The 17,050-nt window shown below is 35.4% G+C and overlaps 4 protein-coding genes across 5 annotated transcripts; 2 read left to right on the top strand and 2 right to left on the bottom strand.

Annotated features, from left to right (window-relative positions):
• Window positions 1-41: 41 nt before the first annotated feature.
• On the top strand, window positions 42-3,258 carry LOC113504193 (protein arginine N-methyltransferase 6). Its single transcript, XM_026886366.1, has 6 exons — window positions 42-242; window positions 316-552; window positions 949-1,133; window positions 1,555-1,766; window positions 2,494-2,725; window positions 3,015-3,258. The coding sequence occupies exons 1-6, from the start codon at window positions 177-179 to the stop codon at window positions 3,235-3,237; spliced, it is 1,155 nt and encodes a 384-aa protein (XP_026742167.1). The 5' UTR covers window positions 42-176; the 3' UTR covers window positions 3,238-3,258.
• A 406-nt stretch (window positions 3,259-3,664) lies between these two features.
• Window positions 3,665-9,866, bottom strand: LOC113504168 (gamma-tubulin complex component 4 homolog). Of its 2 annotated transcripts, none has more exons than XM_026886335.1 (12): window positions 9,734-9,866; window positions 9,505-9,637; window positions 9,103-9,391; window positions 8,602-8,779; window positions 8,092-8,300; window positions 7,359-7,497; window positions 6,910-7,066; window positions 6,294-6,434; window positions 5,625-5,799; window positions 5,248-5,449; window positions 4,740-4,903; window positions 3,665-4,322 (listed from the first exon to the last, which is right to left on the bottom strand). In XM_026886335.1, exons 1-12 carry the CDS (start codon window positions 9,794-9,796, stop codon window positions 4,160-4,162), a joined length of 2,013 nt encoding a protein of 670 aa, XP_026742136.1. In that variant the 5' UTR covers window positions 9,797-9,866; the 3' UTR covers window positions 3,665-4,159. The 2 variants fall into 2 exon arrangements, with proteins under 2 accessions (XP_026742136.1, XP_026742144.1); XM_026886343.1 differs by having other exon boundaries at window positions 7,359-7,485.
• Window positions 9,867-9,923: 57 nt separating this feature from the next.
• On the top strand, window positions 9,924-14,826 carry LOC113504148. Its single transcript, XM_026886314.1, has 7 exons — window positions 9,924-10,579; window positions 10,707-10,890; window positions 10,971-11,158; window positions 11,251-11,454; window positions 11,596-11,886; window positions 11,963-12,161; window positions 12,245-14,826. Exons 1-7 carry the CDS (start codon window positions 10,444-10,446, stop codon window positions 14,391-14,393), a joined length of 3,351 nt encoding a protein of 1,116 aa, XP_026742115.1. The 5' UTR covers window positions 9,924-10,443; the 3' UTR covers window positions 14,394-14,826.
• Window positions 14,827-14,858: 32 nt separating this feature from the next.
• On the bottom strand, window positions 14,859-17,041 carry LOC113504183 (lipoma-preferred partner homolog). The gene has a single exon (XM_026886354.1). It carries the CDS (start codon window positions 16,768-16,770, stop codon window positions 15,334-15,336), a length of 1,437 nt encoding a protein of 478 aa, XP_026742155.1. The 5' UTR covers window positions 16,771-17,041; the 3' UTR covers window positions 14,859-15,333.
• Window positions 17,042-17,050: the final 9 nt, after the last annotated feature.

Genomic DNA, 17,050 nt, shown 5'->3' with positions numbered 1-17,050 from the left:
ACAACGGCCTAAAGTAGATTAATTTTCTAGTAACACTTTCCCGGTCTTCCACTTAAAAATGTGGTAAAGAAATGTCAGTATTGATAAAGTGCCGCTTTTAGGCTATTTCAAAATACACATTTCTAAAAAATACAAAATTGAATAAAACAACTTTTCAGCTATTTGTAAGATAAACAATGAGTGATAATAGTGATTCGGATGATTGTGTCGATCAGTACTTTACAAGTTATGGGGATTTAGAGGTGACTATCAAAACTGCACTTCATTTTAATATTTTTTTTTTATTTCTATTACTTAAACAAAACATTATTTTAGGTACATAAGTTAATGCTTGAAGATGAACCTAGAGTTACAATATATAGGAATGCAATTCTCAACAACAAGGCTTATTTTCGAGATAAAACGGTGCTGGATGTTGGATGCGGCACTGGAATATTATCCGTATTCTGTGCTCAGGCTGGTGCGAAAAAAGTATATGCTGTAGAAGCCAGTAATATAGCTGATATAGCGAAGGACGTAGTAAAGGAAAATAAGTGGGAACATGTTATAGAGGTAAGTTATGTTTATACTATCTTATAAATTAAAGTTTAGTAAAAAAAAAAATGTTGTATTGAATTTTTGTGAATCAAATTGGGAATATATTCTAAAGCTGCTTGTGGTCAAAATAAATTGTTGAGCAGAATACTTTTAATATTATTTATCTGCCAAATCTTTACTATTTTTTTTTTGCAAAAAAATCATATGAGCGAGGTAACCCCAATTATCTTAAATTAAACTTTAAAATGGACTGCGCGTTTTTTTCCCCTTTTTGTTTTTTTTTTTACCAAACCACGGCGTCAGCTCATGTTCAAGGAGTAAACCGTTGCATCATTTAATGATTGTTTCTTTTCCAGCTAAATAAATTAAATCACTTTCATTTCTAATTTTAAAAGCCATTTGTATTTTCAGGTAATAAATGAGAGGGTTGAAGATATTAAAATACCTAAGGTAGATGCAATAGTATCAGAATGGATGGGCTTTTATCTATTACATGAGGGTATGCTGGATTCTGTGCTGTTTGCCCGTGATAATTTCCTAAAGGAAGGTGGTGAACTGTTTCCAGAAAGTGCTACCATTTATGTAGCACCCTGTAGGTGGGTTATTATTTTTGACGTCAGTATTAATACTAGTTGTTGCATGAGACTTTGTCTGTGTGGTTATAAGGTACTTTAGAGTTTTTAATTTGGATAGGAGTTTTAGAGTGCATGCTTCTTCCCTGTTGTTGTAACATATATCATTGATGCTCTGTACCTATAAATTATAACACACAATGGTATATGATATACCATATGGCATAGGCTTTGTGACACTGAATTTTTTTTTTTTAATCTAAGCAGTAGTTCTTGAGATTAGCACACACATTCAAACAAAAACAGTTTTCAGCATAATAATATAAAGGTATAGATATTAAATTCATCCACAAAGAGATCTGTTTGTTAAAATTTAAATACTGTTAAATCTATTATACAGAAGAAGATTATTTTTAATCTTATTGGAATCCTTTAATTTGTCCAGTATACCATCGCTATACAATGACTGGGACAATGTGCAAGGAGTAAAAATGAAATCATTTGCCAAAGAGCTAAGACTAACCAAAAAAGGACAACCAGAGATCTTAGATGTGAAACCAGAGGAATTGCTTGGTGAAGAGGTGGCCATTTGCTGGGTTAATGTGAGAGAAGATACAACAGCAGACTTGAACTCATTCAAGCTTAGACATGTTGTTGGTAAGCTATAAAATAAATTTAATATAAGTACTATATTAGCAGCAAAATTTTTGCTGCAGAATCTAAGCATATGGAAGCGTTAATCATAAAGAATTAATCCAACAAGAAATACTGAATGATATTGTTAACTCAACCTGTGGTGGTTCAAAATGAGGTACTACTTCAAAACTAGCCTTTAATAAAACCTATAAACTGTCATGTGTGTAAAAAAAATGAAAATGTCATTATGAATGGATAGTAAACACCAAAAAATATATTTTATAAATTTATGTTTATAACATGTAATTAAGAAAATAATTACATGTTGGAAAAATGAACACTTCAATTAGCCTGCAGTAAGGCACAGCTTGGCATTGCTTGTGAAATTACCATTTGAGAGGGCGCTGATCATCCAGAAACTTGTAGCAATGAAGAAACATATAAAAGGATCAACCTTAAGAGAATTTAAACAGCGATTAAAGGGAATGGTAAAGTGGTTAACTTGTCATGAATAATTATAATTAACCATTGCACACTGAATTTTTCATTGAAGCTTTTCCTAAAATTATTAGATTGTACCTGCGAATATTGGACGAACATCTTGAAACAGTTTATTTTACAGTATAAACTCTCTTTGTCTGTCCGATCAACCGATTGTCGTCGCGATTACATTATTTTTAGAACGTAAGATTTGTTCCAGATCAGGTCTCTTGCTCTTAACTAAGTAAGTTTTTTTTTTCTTTCACAGGTGCAAGCAAAAACGGTAACTACCAAGGCCTCTGCGTATGGTTCGAGTGTAATTTCCCCCAGCTTCCTAACGGTACAGGAGACGGTCGCGTGGTTCTGGATACGAGTCCGAAAAGCACGCCTACACATTGGAGACAAACGGTAATCGTGTTACCGCACGAACAAGACGTGGAACAGGGCGAACCAATCGCCTTCGAACTTAAAATGACCAGGGACCCGACGTCGAGTAGAAGGTGACTTAGTTTTTATCTTTACGGTGGTTAATTAGATAAAAGTTGTCCTAGTTTAAAATGCTGAATGAAATGATACCCAGCACAGTAAATGATGAGCATAACAAATTAAGGAGTTTTGAGAAACTGCAGTATATCATTAACAGGTGTATAAAGAAAGTTACTCGGGAAACACAATATTATACACTATAATAGTTGGAAAATCCGTAAAAAATAGAATACGCTAACATAATAATAAGTTTTAAAAGATATCGAAAGAAATCTCTTGTTTCACCTAAACCTTATATTTCAGGTACAATATACAACTATCCATGTTATCACCGGATAACATTGATCACCCGCTGCCTTGCTCCTGCCATTACACAAAGTGTATTCTCACCAAAGCAGTCTTAGCACAACATGCTGAAGCAGCTCTGAGCGAACACAATAATAAAGATGAAAAAAAGGATGAACCAATAAAGGATGAAATCTTAGTGGATGAACCCATAGATGATGATGGTGATGATGACAGCTAAATAAAATCATTTTATACAACATTATTATTTTATTTATAAATAATATTTAATCATTATAAACGCATTTATTTAGGAACACTATCTATTGATATTAGAATAACTAGCAGTATATAAGTCAGCAGCAGTATAACTATATATGTCTTTTGTAAGTAGGATGAACCAATATTGTAATCAATATACTTCTATAATTAACAAACAAGAAATTTTATTTAGTAGTTAGTTTTGAATACAAACATAATTATGAACAAGTTACTACAAAACAGGTGACGGCAATTTTTTTAGTACAGTTAAAATATATGGAATATTTATCAAAATCCTTTCTTAACGGATGCCTACAACATAACATCTACCTGAATGCCAAATTTGAGTCCGATCCGTCCAGTGGTTTCGGCTGTGCGTTGTTGCATCACTATGTCAGTCAGTCACCTTTGAGTTTTATATATATAGATTTGGTATTCATTTCTCCACGATAAATTTTGATCACTAGTGATTGGTTGTATAACCAGGATCATTCTTAGTTATTAAATTATGTTGAACTTGTTTAAATATTTGATGACATTCACTCTTCCAAAAAAACTTTATTCCTTGGTTTTAGACGAGCATATATTTTTATGCGCACAAAAAACCTGTTACAAATTTACGGGCAGATTTTGCCGTGTTTTAGGAAGCGTCCCTTGTCGCAACCGCTCATAAGCGCATCAACCCATTCGGGTCCCGCCTTTCCCCAAAGTTATTTCAAAAAATACCTTATATATCCATGACGTGGGTGTCTTTGTGCATGTGATTTGAATGTCTTTAAACCGTCGCGAATTCCTCTCCCAGGAAATTAATCCTTGTGCGCGGGCGTTAGTTTTTTTTTTATATGTAGGTATAGCATGCCTTTTTTATACGCTAGCCCGCAGCCTGGCAGTGTTCTCTGCGGCTAATACCGCAGCATGTTGGTGACGGACTGCGTGAGCTGCGCCTCGCCGCTGAGCCAGCGGTTGTAGTCGAGCCGCATGAGCAGCCGCGCCAGGTACACGCCGCACGGCCGGTCGCGCAGGGACACTAGCAGCTGCATCAGCTGCTTCACTAGCTTGTTGAATCTGAAACAATTATGCGGAAAAATTTAGTTCAACCAATATATAAAATCGAGTATGTGTTTAAGGTATCTGTCTCTCTCTCTGGATATAGGCTCGCTAAAAAAACAATATTTCTATGACGCGATTTATCGATCCCTCGTCATTGAGTGACGTTGAAAGACGTTGATAAACAATTTAGCTCCACTGCTTTTCGTCTCCACTACGCCAAATTCTGCGTCCAACTACATATTAATGTTCATCATTATTCCACTGCCCTTATCCTAACTGAGCTCGACGCAACATGTATTCTTCATCCATACCTTCCTACCTCACGCATGCGATATCGTCTTTCACACCATCCATCGTTTTTTTGACTGTCCTCTTCCCCTTTATCCATCTACATCCACAACTAAATATAAGTGTTATGTTAATAATATTTACCGATCAGAATATCCTCTAATATAGTAGTCTTCTGCCTCCCTGTCGGCCACCGAGTTGTTCATGCCGCAGAAGGAGTGGCAGAGCTTGAGCAACTCCATGATGTTGCAGAACACGGGGTTGTTGAGAGCGTCCGCCGCGTCGCTCGAACTGTCGCTGTCGCGCGACTTCACAACAAAGGTTATATTGTTAGGAGTTTTAAGATTTGCTGTAAATGGTTCAATATTTGGAGTTCGGGCAAGCAAACTTTTTGGCGCAGTGTTTTAAGTAATATAATTTTAAGCCTTATGGCAGCAGTCTTAAGGGATTAAGTAGTTTATCAAATAGGAAATAAAATTAAGACTCTCCAAAGTGCACTCGAATTTTGCAAGCCTATTACTATATTGGAAAAGCCGGTCGAAAAAGTAGGTCATACACTTACCAGCAGGAGTTATCAGGCTGATATGACCATGAACCTTTTTTATATATAATTTTTTTTTTAAAGAACGTTCTAAAATCGAATAAAGCTTACCGAAGTGACAGTCAAGAACGACTGGCTGAGTATATCCGCGAGGAACGTCGCGTGGGCCTTCTTGAGCTTCTCGAAGTCGTTGGTCTTGTAGACGGCGTCCATCAGCCGCGAGAAGTTCGTCTCCAGGACGTCCGCCTGCATGTAGTGCTGCAGGTTGTCCATCAGGAACATCAGCTTGTTGTGTAGCTGGCACATCGAGAAACTGGGAACAATCATTGAGAATGATTATGGCAAAAAAAATACATTGGCTGTAATGTTTCCCAGATTACGGGGAAAAAATTATCCTAAATCTTTGTTCCTTTCATAAAACGTATCTTGGAGTACTAATAACTACATCCCCCACCTCGGAATAAAACCACAAAAAATCTTCCACAAACCTGGTGGACTGTTTATAAGTCTTCCAGAGCGCATGTAAGTCATGTTGCGTCTTCTTAATCCTCAACAGAAGCCGGAACATGTCGTTGTATCGCGCCAGCACCTCCGGTGTGAACAGCAGGTGGAGAGGCCACTTGAAATCGTACTTCAGGATAATGCTCGACCAGCCGTCCGAGACTGAAATAACAAGAGTTCAGTAAACGGTTAGATTGTTAAAGAAAACTCAATGGACTTATGAGAGACTGTATGAGGGAGAAAGAGCTAAAGTCGTCATAAGACATGTCAACAATCGACTTTTACACAAATAGAGCCGAGAGGATAAAATTAAAGGAAAACCAATTTTGCAATTAAATAGAAATACACAGCGGAGTTTTTTTTAACATGGTCGGGACCAACTCTTTGCCTTCAGTAGTTGGTTAACCGATTGGTGCTTTTAGATAGAAAACGTAGGTTTTAGCCCTATCTGGGGTTTGTTTTCTTTGTATTTAATTGCAGATTTTACTCGATTCGTAGTAGGTGCAGTTAAAACTTAATTTTAATACGCCTTGCCGCTTTATAGTGTAGCTAGAGATATGACTTACAAAATACTTTCTAATTTCTTATTTTAAATTCAACCTTAACGCTTCGTGATAAGGGCACATTTAATATCAAGTAACAGATACATTACACACCAGTAGAACTGTCCTCTTCAATACTAGTATTAGTAGATACGTTGGGCTTCACGTAAGGCAGCTCGAAACTAAACTTCTCAATGTCTGCACTGTTGCTGAGGAACACAGCGCGAGCTGCTAACTGGAATGCGTGGTTCATATCTGAAAACAAAACAGGTTTAAAGTAATGATGCTATACTACTTGGCCAACTTGGCCATCTACATGCAGTCAAACCTGCAAATAATGAAATTGCATGTTCATTATTTGCAGGTAATAAAAAATGGGTATATTTCCAATACCTTTATTATAAGAGGTTTGCTAAATAGATAAAGTGGTCCTAGTTATTCTACAACATCGCCCACTATGGAGATTATTAAACGGCTTACTCACGCGCACTTATCGGGATTGCCCTATTTTTGGACCCAACTGGTCGAACAATACGCGTGAGTAAACCTTTGCATTCAATAATGATTCATTCTCACAGAAGTTACTATATAAAAAATATAGATAGAGATTATATATTAGACTTGGCAGACCAGCTTATTCAATATAATGTTCCTTATTTAGTAAAGAGCAAGCAAACACGATACGAAAAAGACGTAGTCAAATATTTAAAAGGTCAAGTTATCCACCTACCTCTTGTGGATGTCCTAGCTGTGGGCCTGTCCAGCATGGGAGCTGTCAGTCTCAATAACTCGAGGAACAGCTCGCCGCGGCCCAGCAGATAGAAGTCTTTCATTAGACGCAGCTCGTGGATCAACTGTGCTTCCTCCACCGCCACTGTCCATAGATGCTGAAATATAACTTTAGTTATTACTTACTCTGATACTTCTTTGAGCAGTTTTTCCTTTCTAGCATTTACCATTGATTATTTTAATACAAGAGAAAAGTTATGAATTCCAGTCGGTTTCTGGTTCTAAATGGTTCATTAGTATGTCGTCATACGGCGACTAACGAGTCTGCCAAATAATCAAGAGTAGTTCGTAGGCTCACATACCTGTATGTAGAATACCGGCACCTTATTTATTTGGCTAAGTTGAGTGTTGAAATAGTCCTAAACCATAGTGCACACTGTTGATAAATACCTTAGTTACGCATTCCTTTATTTCCCTGATAACGCCTCTTAAATTACAAACTTCAAATACTTCTGGGTTTTTCAATTTCTGTAACTTTTCATGGAACTCTGCTTCTTTGTCTTCCCATATTGTGAATCTGAAACAACAACTAAATATGAAAGTTTAATCGTGTTTTAGTCCTTAATCAAATATGTGTATAGTCTAGAATTATGAGGGTTATGAGTCATTATTATATTGTCAGTATTGCAAAAATACAAGGAATGAAAAAAGCTGGTATCAACCCAGTACCCTAATGTGTTCCTTTTTGTTATAACAACTTTCAGATTCAAAATGTTTTATTTAATAACATACGCGAATCTATCAGTATAGCCCAACTATTTTCAGATCCTACTGGAGACCTTTATCATGAGACGACGCGGCGGGGTCGCAAATCAATATTGAATATACATAATAATAGTAAATAAATAAATGCGGACAACATCACATACATTGTTCTGAATCCAAAGTAAGTTGCTAAAGCACTTGTGTTATGGAATTCAGATAAAACGAAGGTACCACAAACACTCAGATCCGAGACAATGTAGAAATGTGAATTTTTACATCAGCATTTTTGCATCAACAGGGGATCGAACCCGGGTCCTCAGAGCTAGCGACACCTTGAAACCGGTGCGTACGCCACTCGACCACGGAGGTCGTCGTTCTACCTTTTGATAAACCTTAAATAAAAAATATCATTATTTACCTTCTCGAATCAACCCCACACTTCTGCAGTGGCATTAGTGTCCTGCTAGCAACAAATGAACTATTCTTCTTTACCTTCTTAGGATCAAAACCAAAGAGGATAATAGTCTTGCCAATAAACAATATCTCTTGTGCAAGAGAGAGAGGCACATAGTATGGGATCATGTTAGGATTTAACACATATCCACATTCTAATGTTGCATCTTGGAGCTGGAAAATATATATTTTTATAGTATAGGTTTAAGATAACTGCAGGAGTAAAGGACAAGCATTTAAACAAAAGTTCTTGTTCCAAGTTTACATAGGTCAAATTTATTTTGAAAACCTTTGAAAATGCCTGGAACACAAAAAATTCAATGTTTGGTGTAGATATAATTTATTTATTATGTTTTCAGTATTTATCTAGAATTCAGTGTGTTTTGATATACATAAATAGTGGCCTGTTGTCTGTAACAGTCAGACATACTTTTGTATTAATAATACTAGTATAGATTAAACACAATAAACTTACTGTGGACACTAGTGTTTTTTCACAGTTAGTAGATGATGGAGATGAGAGGAAGCTCTCTGATGCCTCGGCTGTCTGGTTATGGAGTATGAAGAACTCTTGGTATGGGTCCTTCAGCTCACCATACAGTAACCAAGTGCAGAGCTGGTTTACAAACACTTTGTTGATACATGAGAATATTCTGTAATATATAGAGTTGCTTAATGATGACAGAATATAAGTAGAGAAATAATAAAAACAACTACAGAAATGAGTCTAGAGTTACAATTAATTATTAAAGGCATAAACTCCTAATAGACTGTTTAAGATAGGTAATTTTAAACCTTACAAACATCAATCACACTTAGTGTGGAAGAGGATGTTGAGTTTTTTCTATAGCAATGGGTGTTTTAACTTTAATATAAGTTGACAAAAGCAGTAAATGAAGCATATTTATCAAAACAAAGCTACAGAGATTATAAAGAAAGCTATAAAGAATTACCAATGGAGTAACAGTACACAAACCTGATCACCGCTTCATGCACCCTCTCATTAGCATTCAATATATACTGATGCAACAGACTTAATATCTGACATCCAGTCAGCCTCCTTTGTTCAATAGCAGCTATTATTTTATTCAACATGTTGAACAGCCCTCTATATTTCTCTACGTAACTATACACAAATGATAGAGTGTAATTGTGATTGCCAATGACTAAGGCTTCAACCTCCATGAGAGTTTTCTTGTAAGTCTGTATGACTTCTGAGAAACCTTCGCTCAGAGCTTGCGAGTAGAGGCCGCACATTTTCAGTCCTGAAATTTTTAGTGACATTCTTGGCTGAATATTTAAAGAAAGATCACAAACTAAATCCTTTTTATAAAAATTCTACGCCATTTTATAGAACTAGCAATTTATGATATTTTACCTGCATGTGTCTTTCTTGACCGGAAACCGGTGGCCTCAATGAAGTTTTGAATTTTATGGTGACTCTTAGATATCTCATTGATTCTCGCAAATATTTCTGCATCGCCATCGTTAGCGTATGCTGTTACGCTATTCTAAAATATTTAATTATTACACATTTTTTTAAAGTAATTTATGTGGTTTAAAACTTTTTTTAATTGTTTTATAGTAAAATAATTAACCAGTCTTACCTCTTCCTTGGTCTTAGATAAATTAGAGCAATCCCACAAAATTAACAAAGCGTCGTGTATCATTTTTATATTTTTAAACTCTTTATATTAAAACTAAGTCAAAACAACTAGAAATTAACTTTAAATAAGTTAAAACAGAAGCAGACGTTTATTTTTGTATTTTGTAAATAACATATGAAATGTCAATTTACTGTCAGTAACTCGTTATCCTGCTTTGAAAAGTGATTGGCCCGAAATATTTTTCAAGTCACTCATTCTTTAGGCGATTATTGAAAACATATCGGACACGAAAGAAAACGTTTTCAAGTGCATTTATGCAGGAAATAAACTTTATAATTAATTTCAGATGTTTTTCGAACATATTGAATTTCTAATAATAATTTCAGACAAGACGATCAGAGGAGGATGACAGCTGAAAGCCGTAATATAATCTGTAGAACGAGAGCTTTTAACATAGGGCAAAAGTTTTCTTATTGTATTTGTATGCGCCCACGCTGCATTGAGTGAGACTTAAAGCACTGAACTTACAACTAGTTTAGATTGTATTGGTTTGTTCAATGTGACGTACCTATACAAGTGATTGTACCCTGTAATGAATTTTTATTGCAGAAATAACGAAATATTCTGAAATAACACTCATGTCGGCGATACAGAAACAGTTGAAGTTTATTTGTTTGTTTTCAATATGTGTTTATGAATGAATTTTTAGAATGGCGGAGGCTTGTAGATTCGGAAACCATAACATAGAAAGTAAAACATCAAACAATCAAGATGAAAACTTTTGTATCATTCATGTTTTGTGTGTATTTATATCACTCGTTACAATATTAGCAGATCTTACGACAGGTAAGCGAGTTTTTGCTGTCAGTTATGTTAATTGGTCGGGACTTTTTTCTGTTATGATTTGAATCAATGGGCCGGTATATAGTTTTATGTTTATGTATATTCATGAAAACCTTGTCTTTTGTTTCAGATATAATAGTATTTGCGGAATATTGTAAAGATGGTCATCTTTACTGGGCGCTCGGAACATTAATTTTCATAGTAACTCCTAATGTACTCATAAATATATTCTCGATTAGATGGTTCGTTAGTGATCAAAAATCGAGTTTACGTCATTGGATTACTCATATTTGCCTTGTTGGTTTATTAGAGAGGTAAAGTATGAAGATATTAACTAGGTAAATAGTGGAGCACCTCCTAGACTATTATACCTATGTCGTTTTATCCGTTTCAGATACATCATATTTTTGCGAAAAGTGTTCGTGTGCAAAAATTTGGAGTCAATAAAAACTCATAAATTGATTTCTCAGAGAAACGATTTGAGTTTATTGCATTTCTTATATATTTTTATTGGTACGGTACCGCAAATAATATTACAAACTTACGCCGTAGTCACATTAGATGAAAATTACTACACGAAAGGTAACAATTAATATTTTCGCACGTTCCAAATAAAAGAAAAATATATTATTTTACCTTATAAATATATTTATCATTATTTTCCTTTCTTTCAGTATTTGCTTTAACTGCGTCAATCGCGTCAGTTATATGGGGCTGCGCGACGTATATTTACAGTATTACGGCTTTTTCAAATGAAAACTTTAGCTGGAATTCGCTCATATTGAAGTTACTATGGCACTTTGGAATGTTAATTGGCCGAATACCGGGAATTTTATTATTCGCCATAATTTTTGGTATCTGGACACTGATTCCGTTAGGTAGGTGATGTTTTGAGTATATTGCGTAACTAGTTACTCGTAAATGAAAAGAAAAAGAACTAGTTACACTAATTTATTATACACAAGGATCCAAATAATCCATCGTATTTGTGTCTTAACATAAATAAATGTATTTTCCAGGTTTACACTGGTCAGCAATGACTTTTTGGATTGTAGTCCAAAAAACCACATTCTGCCCAAACAAATTGGAAGAAACCCTTTACAACGTTGTAATGGGATTTGTTTACTGTTTTTGCTATATTAATTTACGAGAAGGCCACACGCGATATCGTCTGATGCTTTTTTACACGTTGATGATATCGCAAAATTTTGGAAGCTTGTTTTTATATGTGCTAATAGCTGACTCTGAGAGACAAAGGAAATCGTGGTCTATTGCTGCAGCCATATGTATAATATTTGGCACAATAATTGGTACGTTATTGTGATAAGTCGAAAATGCGTATTCACTTTTGAGTTTCAAATTTTTATGACTTTTTCATAATTACAGGCATTTGCTCCATGGTGCTATACTATAGATACTTTCATTATACGGGCCCAATTTCTTGGAAGAACGCGGTTGATGATATCGAGTTAAATAATAAAGTAACAGCACAAGAATCTAATAATAAAAGAGAAGGTACCGGACTAAACCATGTTCGATCATTTAAAAGTTCCAGTAAAAACGAAAAATCAGATAACAGCTCAAGGTTGGTTGTAATTTACTATCTCGATATTAGTGCAAATGTGCAACATATGGTTTATTTATATGATGCGTTTTTTATTTTTTCAGTAAAGATATCCCAGCTGAACCAACTCCCAGACAAGACAGTGAAAACGCTGACAAAAAGTTTCTTTTAGACCACTGGATTGCCAGATCTGGCTCACCAACATTCACGTCGGCGCCGATCGGTAATAATAGTATGGATGTTTCCAGCGTTGAGTTTTACACGGTAGAAAATACTCCACAAACTATTATACAAGACGACGATTTTAAACACAAAAATAATAAGAAGCGTGCTATTTGTTCCCCGACAGAGCTGACTTTAAAGTTAAGCTCTATGGAGAATCTCGAAAGCTCGATAGACGAAATAACTTCTAGCAATTTAAACCTACACAAACGTAGAGGAATATGTTCTTCAGATGCGTTAAGAGACGATTTAACTAATATAAATTTAGACGTGTGTAATTTGATCAATGAGGAGTTTATGAAAATGATTAAAACAGACAGTTCCGAAATAAGTCAAGACACCGATGGCTCTAACAAAAAGACTTCGTCAGATTCCATCGACATGGATTTAGATCTAAGTTTTAGCGATATTAATAGCTCTGATATAAACACTTTCAATGAAAATATTGTCCAAAAATTATGCTTGAGTGCACTAAAAAACATAAAAGTAGGAAACCAAGATGCGGACATTGAAAACATTCAACGTATAGCTTTAGATATCCTTAAGGAAATGTATGCCAAAAAGGATAAAAATAAGAATGGTATAGGAACGGACTTGTTTCCGTCAAAACCTCGTGAGTTAGATACTCCAACAGAAATTCTATCAGTTCATGATTATGAAAATATATGTGCCGTTAATATTGCTAGAGAAGCTTGGGGCTTAAGGTCATGGAATGGGTACTCAGATATCGAGAACTGGCTACATGATGGCAGCGTCGTAAGAGATCGCAGAAGAGATACGTTAACGTCTGGCAGTTCTGAAATCAGTAGCTGTATCTCTCAAGATTTGAAAAACGCTATCTTAGCAGCACCACCCTTCCCTAAGAAACCTCACACATATTCAAATGTATTCGTGAAGTTTGATAGAACAAATCAAGATGATTACGCTAATACCTTAGTATCTCATGACGATACCTTCTTAGCTAAACCGTGTATGGCTGAAGTTAGTAAGGATCCAAACCATTTAGAACCGATCATGGAAGAATTAGACGACTTAGGTGATATAGACCCTTCTAGCAAAAAGAGACTGAACTCTGAAAGTTCTCTTGTAGCGACTATAGACGAAATACGTAAATCAACAGTAACCAATTCTCCAAGAAATCTTTACCATAGACGAGAACATTTATGGGATTCGCCTAAATTTAATACATCGACTAAGATAGATTTAAAGCAAGCTCTTTGGAAAGAACCTTCCAAATTTGATCCAAGCAATATTATGGAATCGTTGCCAGAAAAAGAAAATTGCTTAAACATCGCTCAAAGGTCAAAATTTGAAACAATAAAAAAAGACCTAAACTTGTCCAATAGTTCACAAACTTCATCTGATTTAAACAGTACAGACAGTACAGTTTACAATAAAAACACAAGGCGACGTCAGAAGTCGAATTCAAATAGTGTAAAGATCCAGGGTAAAAAGAGTAACATTAAACCCGAACAAAATCAACAGGACCTATCTAATAAGGACATTGACTTTCTATGGCAGTTAGTGTCAGGGAGCTCTGCTCCCATTAACTGCAGCGATGATTGTTCCTCGAACAAAATTTCCACTTCTTTACAATCACTCATACAGAAAGATACTGCTACCATGCCTGTAGTAAACACATCAGCCTCGAAAATATCAAACGTTAAAAAAGGAGCAAGAAGTCGACCAAGGCGAAAATTTTCCATTTTGAGAGAGAAATTTGAACCTAGACTTAATATAAACTCAGATGAAGAAATACTATACCGATCATGTGATATAAGCCAACCGCAAACCGAGGCCAACGTCGTTAGTGTAAAGAACCAATTCGACGCAGAACTCGGAATAAGGACATTACCACGCAAACAAAACTATGACAACTCATGTTTTGTGAATAGTGAAAGTGATAAACTACCAACAGACGTCGGAAGCGACTTGATCATGTCAAAAAATATAAAGGAAAAGCGGTCTATATTTATGAAGCAAGTTCTAAGCCCACCAAAATTTAACACTAAATTAAGACATAAGGTGTAAATTGATGTTAATTAATTTTTACCTGTGAATTTTGTTCCTAGTTTTCTATGGCTTTGGAAGAAATTAAGTCAATATCAACATGGATCTCAAAACCAGCGTAGTCATTTAAACTACCATAAGTTACTTTAAATTTGGGAAGATGTCCATTGATTACAACTTTGTCTTTAGTTAGTTCAAGTTTACTTGTATAGTTGAATTAAATTTAAGTAATTAGTTACGATAATAGTCTTCCGTAATGTGATATTAATGACAGAAGTTAACTAGGATGCGATAAAAAGGTCTTTAAGGGACTTTGACTATTGAGTATGTGATAATATTAGAAATTGTGAAACTAAGACATATCGTAATCTTGCCTTTGTATTTTTATACTAAGCCAGTATTGTATACTATATAGCAAAATTTTAGGAATATAATAAATTGAATTAAGTACGTATGATGTTTGTATTTCTAAATAATCCACAGAAATAAAATAAAATATTTATTAATATAAAAATAATATGCTGCCACAATAGATTACAAATGTAACTACACTAATAAATGTATAGGATTTTATAGCATTTATAATGCTCCGTAAATACACAACAATATTGTCTCGATTATCACATGATGTTTATAATAAAAACCAATTATAATATTTTTTATAATCAACTAACATTACAATAGAATAGACAAATATTACTCTTATTAACAGTCTTCTTACAGAATACGATGGCTCATACTATCTACATAAATAAAGAGTTACTATCTACTCTGTTACTTAAGATATATCACTAGAAAATTACATACAAAAATACATTATTCAACCTTACATCTACTGTAAAATTAATACATTTTAATATTTTTCTGTATATAATAAATAAATAATGATCTCTTGTTCAAAATGAAAATGCTTTACCTTAATGTAGAAATGATGACCAACATTAAAATAATGAGTAAATAGTTAAAGGTCTGTGGTCATAACATTAGTCAGCAGGCGGATGCGATGGGCATTGCAGTTTCTGCATAGGATGTGATCATCGAGAGGGTAACATCCACGACCTTCCGATTCCGAAGACAGTAAGAGCCCACAGTCTTCGCAGCGGTAACATCTTACATGGAAACTGCGGTCTAGAGCTACCACTCTCACAGTTTCTTCTTCACCTTCCTCTGGCATAATAGGCAACTCACAAACACAGCACCGTGGCGCAAATTTCTTATGGAAGTCCTCAATACAGTGAATTTGATTCATTGCATCAACTGTGAATGGAATCCCATCTAGACTTTTTCCGCATACAACACAAGTAAAACAGTTTGGATGGTATGGTTTGCCAGTCGCTCGTAAAATTCTATCCAGAATAGGCATGCCACATACAGAACACTTTTCTAAGGTTTCATAGTAATCTGACTCACAGAAAGGCTGCCCTTCGACAGCATAAAATGGTTTCCCTTGCAAGTTCACATTGCAGCGGTGACAACAGAAGCATTTTACATGGTACATGTTGCCCATTGCTGTACAGCCTGATGTTTCCCCTATTACTTTACCATCACATTTAACACAGGTTCCAAATACATCCAAGTCCTGACTGTCAGAAATAGATTTAACAAGAAGATTAGTGAGTGCATCAACCTCTTCTTCTTTATGGAGCGGTGACTTACTTGTGTTTGACAAGTTATTTCTATAATTATGCATGGAATTAGTCTGAGATGACAAGTTGCTGTGTGGGCGCGGGTTAATAGGCTCATAAAGTGACTCATATGTCGAGGATTGTGAAGCTCCATACTCAGGATATTCATTTTGATATATTGGGGGATAATTTTGCCTTTCTTGGTTGTAATTTATGTTTGCTGTAGCTCTGACCAGCTCACTGTAGTTAGAACTGACAGGAGAAGGTGGTGGCAAGAACTCGTCGTTATTGTGGTGTACGTTATATGGTTTAGAAGTCGAAATAGAGATGGATGGTGGCGGAGGTGGCGGCGGCGGTGGTGGTACTGGCGGCAAGTTGTCATTGCTCCTGTATGGAGGTATATTGCTATATGTTGCATTATAGCTTTTAGGAGGCAGAGGTAAATTCTGTCTGTATGAATTGTTAAAACTTGATAGATTTAGTTGATTAACATTTGCGTAATCTTTATGAATCGATGGCCGAGCATTGCCCGGTGGTAGCGTGTTACTGTACGTTGTATTATTGTTATTTGTAGGTGGCATTATCATGGATGAGTATGACGGCTCCCTTATGGCGCTTACGACTGCGCTGTGAGGGACTTGAGGTTGTGCCTTCTTTTTTGGCGGTACAGCTGGCGGTATCTTCTTAACTTTTCCAGAATTATTTAAATCCTTTGCCATTTGCAACTCTGCTAATTGCTTTTCCAATGCGTCAATGTTATCAAGTCGTGACATTTCTGTGATATTATTGACCTGATATATGATAATGAAAAGGTGGCAAGTAAACGTTAAAACTTATTATTATTTACCTTTTTTCGGTTAAAACCACGAGTTTCGAATAAATATGAATACTTTTAAGACATTAATAGTCCTTTGTTCGAAGCACAGTCACATTACACATTTCAAGAAAATGGTTTTCTTATCAAATAATCCACTTGTCTCGTTCACCTTCCTTTGGTTTTGTCTCGACGATGACATCTTTCTCTACTTGTGCAGCACACGTCACGTCAACTTG

The sequence above is a fragment of the Trichoplusia ni genome, chromosome 2, assembly GCF_003590095.1.
Source record: "Trichoplusia ni isolate ovarian cell line Hi5 chromosome 2, tn1, whole genome shotgun sequence".
In the NCBI taxonomy this organism is placed as follows: domain Eukaryota; kingdom Metazoa; phylum Arthropoda; class Insecta; order Lepidoptera; family Noctuidae; genus Trichoplusia; species Trichoplusia ni.
Note: the sequence above shows the minus strand (reverse complement) of the source record. Positions and strands in the feature narration are given on the sequence as shown.